The sequence below is a fragment of the Dendrobium catenatum genome, unplaced genomic scaffold (assembly GCF_001605985.2).
Source record: "Dendrobium catenatum unplaced genomic scaffold, ASM160598v2 original_scaffold_98100, whole genome shotgun sequence".
In the NCBI taxonomy this organism is placed as follows: domain Eukaryota; kingdom Viridiplantae; phylum Streptophyta; class Magnoliopsida; order Asparagales; family Orchidaceae; genus Dendrobium; species Dendrobium catenatum.
Window position 1 is genome coordinate 174,775 of NW_021416538.1, and position 4,857 is coordinate 179,631.

The 4,857-nt window shown below is 36.3% G+C and overlaps 1 protein-coding gene across 1 annotated transcript in view; it reads right to left on the bottom strand.

The window, feature by feature from the left end:
* Positions 1-827: 827 nt before the first annotated feature.
* LOC110105361 (protein NLP2-like) overlaps positions 828-4,857 on the bottom strand; it is a 17,028-nt gene continuing 12,998 nt past the window's right edge. The window contains exon 2 of the mRNA XM_020834832.2: positions 828-2,181. Coding sequence (XP_020690491.1) covers positions 1,118-2,181 — 1,064 coding nt within the window. The 3' untranslated portion in view covers positions 828-1,117. The remainder of the gene's footprint in view (positions 2,182-4,857) is intronic.

Consider the following 4,857-nt stretch of genomic DNA (forward strand, 5'->3'; position numbering starts at 1 on the left):
TTCATAAAATATCTCTTCTAAAACTAAATTTATGAATGGAAGTATATTATACTCTCAAGCAGACCGCCCTATCAATAATATAAGATTGAAAGTCCCATACCTAACTGGTAACTTGTTAAGCTAATTTGTGAACTCAGACATCTACTAGCACTATAGGCATCCAGAATTGTTCATTCAAAGTATTAAAAACATAAAAATATTTAACTAACATCAACATCACCCTGATTATAGTCGTGTTGTAAAAGAAAAAAACTCAACCAAATATATTATATTTCATGTATTCGATTTTAGATCAACTCAAATAAAAACCATTATACTCTAAATTTGACCTATAAAAAAAAAATCTAAAACCAAATTTTGAACTCCTTGCAAAATAAAGGCAAAATATTTAAGTAGTTGTCATGCATGCAATCCTATCTGCCTTGTAAAATTTAACCTGAAAATCAAAAACTCTCTCAATTGTGCCAAGCATGAATTTTTAGATTCCACAATCAACAAACAGCACACTCATCTTTCCTCAGTGTTTAAGGAAATAGTAAGACGCCATTCAAAAGAAGGGATTGCATTTCAAAGTATTTCACTAATAAAAAGCAATAGAAACAAACAAGTAATCACTGGAATGCAGCTTCTTGAATGGCCAATACAAAACGGACCTTCTCTACCTTGTATTACAAATTTTCTGAAATAAGATTACAGAATACAATCAATTTATTTCCGTCTCAGAACTATCCATCAAGGAAAAAAAAAGGGAAATTGAATTAAAACTGAAAAGGAAGATTTTCTTTATAATCATATTTGCAGTAATTTTAGCAGAAAAAGTCCTGTAATAGATCAACTAAATTTAAAAACCTTTGAAAGAGAAAACTATGTTACAAAGTACACTTTACAAACCTCTGATAAGCAAAACGCTAGAAGGATGTAACAACGTCAGAAACTAGGCAAACAGACTTTCACTACGTAGCCTCCGCCTAGTACATTTGTTTTTTAAAATTTACAGTATGTGGATTTATAAAGTATAACTCAATTCCTTTTATTTATCTAAATTTGATAGCCAAAAGATTTGCCCAGCAGGCTTCAGTCATTAGTACAAAAGAAAACTAAGTTCAAGTTCCTGGTTTCATCTTTCTGGATCCTCAGTGATCCATTGAGAAGCAGCTATTGCTGGTGAGCTAACAACTGTAAATGGCACATCCCGAACTTGAAGCTTCATACTTTGAGAAGCAATAGATTCCAAGACTTCAATACATTCTTTCAAATCAGAGTCAGTTGTCAACATGATCCACTCTTCCTCATCATCCAAATATTTGAGCTGGAATGTCCCAATAGACAGTTTGAATCTCTTTCCAACCTCCTCATACAAGTGAAGGCAGCCCATTGATGGTAATAGTTTAAACCTTACTGTGTCAGCTTTATAAGTAGCCTTTACAGTATAGGCTGGACCTTTATAAGAAACAAATGATTCATTTTTTGAGCTTTCTTTGAAAATTGGGCAGCAGGAAGTGCTCTCATTCGAAGAATCAGTCATACTTGAAAAAGAAGAATGGCTATGTTCCCTCCCTACGTTAATACCACTTTTAACATCCATCTCATCCTCCTTTCCCACTGAATCTGAGCTCATTGGCACGAAGCTTTGAAACCCGCTTTTGTCGGTAGAATATTGGATGCATCCATCTCTTCCCTTAAGATTTACATCTTCAGAACTTAATGACAATGAACCCGAACCTTTTCTATAATCGTATCTGGAAATCTCAACATTGGAAAAAGTCACCTTTGACTTAGTATTGAAATCATTTGGAAGGTGTACTTCATTTGTTTCGGGGTGATATGCGTTTGGTAAGTTCAATTTGCTTACAATATTCACTCTTTGACAAGTGACCTTTCTGTTATTCAATTCCAGCTTCTCATCTGATTCCCTATCTCTACACTCAGGTGAAGACGAAAAAGGTACATCAGCACTCATTGCTATTGATTCTGGAGCTATAGTTGACAATTTTTCTGGTGTCACAGCGGCTACAAGACATCCAGTTTTAGGGTCATATTGTAATGTTCCCTCAACTCCTTGTACAGAGTTTATAACACTCTGGATCTTCTTTAATGAATGATTGACCTTCTTTATCTTGCGAGATGGCCATCTTGAAATTCCTTGCTGTCTACAAATCCTTTTCAATGTGGTGGGGCAAACTGCAAAACAAAAATATCTATTTGCTCAACCAGTCTCTGATAAAAAGATAGTTTATCATCACTAAGTTAAAGAATACGTAAGAGAGCACCTAGCCTATATCTTGAATGGAAACTCACAAAATAATTAACGGTGGCCCACTTATCACAACCAACTATTCCAAAAATTAAGACCAGTGGAGAAGGTAAGATTAAAGCTTTATAGCCATAAAAGCCCATTCACCCCAGATTAAAGGGAGGGTTCCCACCACCCATGACTCAATTGGCTTCCATGGTCAAATTAAAGTTCATGACTTAATCATCTGCTATGATTTTTTATTTTTATTTTTAAATCAACATGATAGGAAATACTTGATTATTTCAAATAAACCCTAACAATAGGTATGAAAAACAGCAAATGATTTGCAAAATCTGATGGGAAAACACAAAAAAAAGTAGTATTTATTGTAGGAATCAAATCAACGGAAGAACTAAAGCACGATACAATTGATCCTCAATTCGAGAGGAAGACCATTCTCTCCCAATCCCTAGACGAATCTAGGGCCAAAGACACAAGAACAAGAACTACTAAAGCAGCCACAAAACAAAAGCATAACCCTAACTCTATGGCTTAATCACTTGTTTAAGCTTTTAAGTGACATTTGACCATGATGGATTTGACCACATAAAAGGGAATCTCAGATTTTTTTTAAAAAAAGTTGAAATTAAGTTAAACCTTAATGAATTTTGTGGACGAGTAGAGGCTATCACCTTGATTTAAGAGAGAGTGATAAGGAAGCTCAACTAAGCCTTAAGCAACCCATCATTCCACATGTTAAGTCCCTTTTTATTTCTTTTTCATTATTAAAAACTTGCTTGAAATTATTTTTATCATTCTTAATTAGTTCGATTGATTGTTTGCAAATGGCATTTCAACCAACAAAATTCATTTGAATTCCATAACGAAGGTTAATATTTGGGAGAAAAAAATCATATTCATTCACAACCTTTCAAGGTAAAATTTCATACCATTTTTAATATGTAGGAATGCGTTTAGTTCAATTCCATCTTTAAGTGACTCAGGATCCTATATCAAAATTTAAATATCATAATAACTTAGAAAACTCTATTTTTCACCTAAAATTTTTATAGTTGGGGAGGGAGTAACCTCTCCACTTAAGATTTGAGACAAAAGTCCTTCGGTGGTTCAATACTTGATTAGACTCTAAACGAGATTTAAATCAAGTTTTGGCTTAGCTAGCATCCGATCAAAGTTAGGTTAAGCATGCACTTTCATAGGTTTACAACACATTGTAAAGTGTTTTGGATGACCTCTTAACCCCGATGAACAAATTCCTTTGCGGAGCAACGTTACTTATTTGTCATGACCCATTAAGTGGTTTATAATGACTCATTAACATGGCAACATGAACTTCTTCGACTAGATAGTTTTATAAAACAACTTTACGATGAGCCGCAAATCTAGAAAATTATGACTCTCTTTGTCATGGCATAAGTTGATTTCTCGAGGCAGGTAGCCAACATCATTTGGGTAACTGACCAAACACATAGCAGCAAGTTGCAAACTACAATTTCGATCATCAAGCGACGGGCTACATAGGGGTGAGTGGCCAACTTCATAGGGCTAGGTAGACAACTTTCCACTTAGTGATAAGCTATTAACTTTATTGATTATGAGTTGCTATCAACATCCTCCTGAGATGAATAGCCAAACTTCTTTGGTCAAGGGTCTTGCCTTTAGTGGTGAGCCATTAAACACTTCGCGTCACATTGTGAACTTTATCTCCAAACTAGTTGTTGACCTGTAAAGTTTAAACAAAAAAAAAATCACATCTTACCTACTCTGCCATCGCACGTCGTCGCCGTTCCCTGCACATCGCACGTCGTTCGGCACGATCTCGCGTCACTTCTCCCCACGATCGCCGAACGACTCGTTTTGAGTCGTTAAAAGCCCCGAGGCAACGAGGCCTTCGGCCTCTCTAGACTCCCGACCCCGTCCCCTCTCCTATCCGTCTCTCGCTCTTTCTCCTCCCAGTCGGATCGGACGTTACGACAGTTTGATCGGAAGCAATTCGGGAGCTCACCAGTTGTGAAGACAACTGTCTACCTTTCGCGTGCTCCTCCGGCTCCCTCTGCCACCGACCGACCTCACCCCTCCCGTCGCCTCCTCCGCACGGCTCTGCTCCTTCGACGGCTTGCCCTGTCTGTCGGATCGGAAGTTAGGCATTTTGATCGGAAGCATCAACAGGAGTTCGCTTTAGGTGAAGGTAACTTTCTCCCCTTCATGCGTTTCTTCGGCCTAATCCCGTAAATCCACCGAATCAAGGGATTTAGTAAATGCGGGGTTTAAGCCGTAAATCCTTAAATCCGGGATTTATTGCCGGGATCTAACGCGTGCACATAAACTGATCGGCTGGATTTAGCATAAATCCGACTTAACTCCCGCTGTAATCCCCGGCCAAATCTCGTGGATCCGCCGAAACAGAGAGGGGAAAATGGAGGATTTTTAATTTGTTTTAAATATCATTAATTATTTTAGTTATTATTTAATTATAATAATAATTAATTTGTTAATTATGATTAATTTATATGTAATAATTAATTATTAATTATAATTATTTGATTAATTATAATTAGTCTCGATTAATTATAGTTAATTATTAATTATAATTATAATTA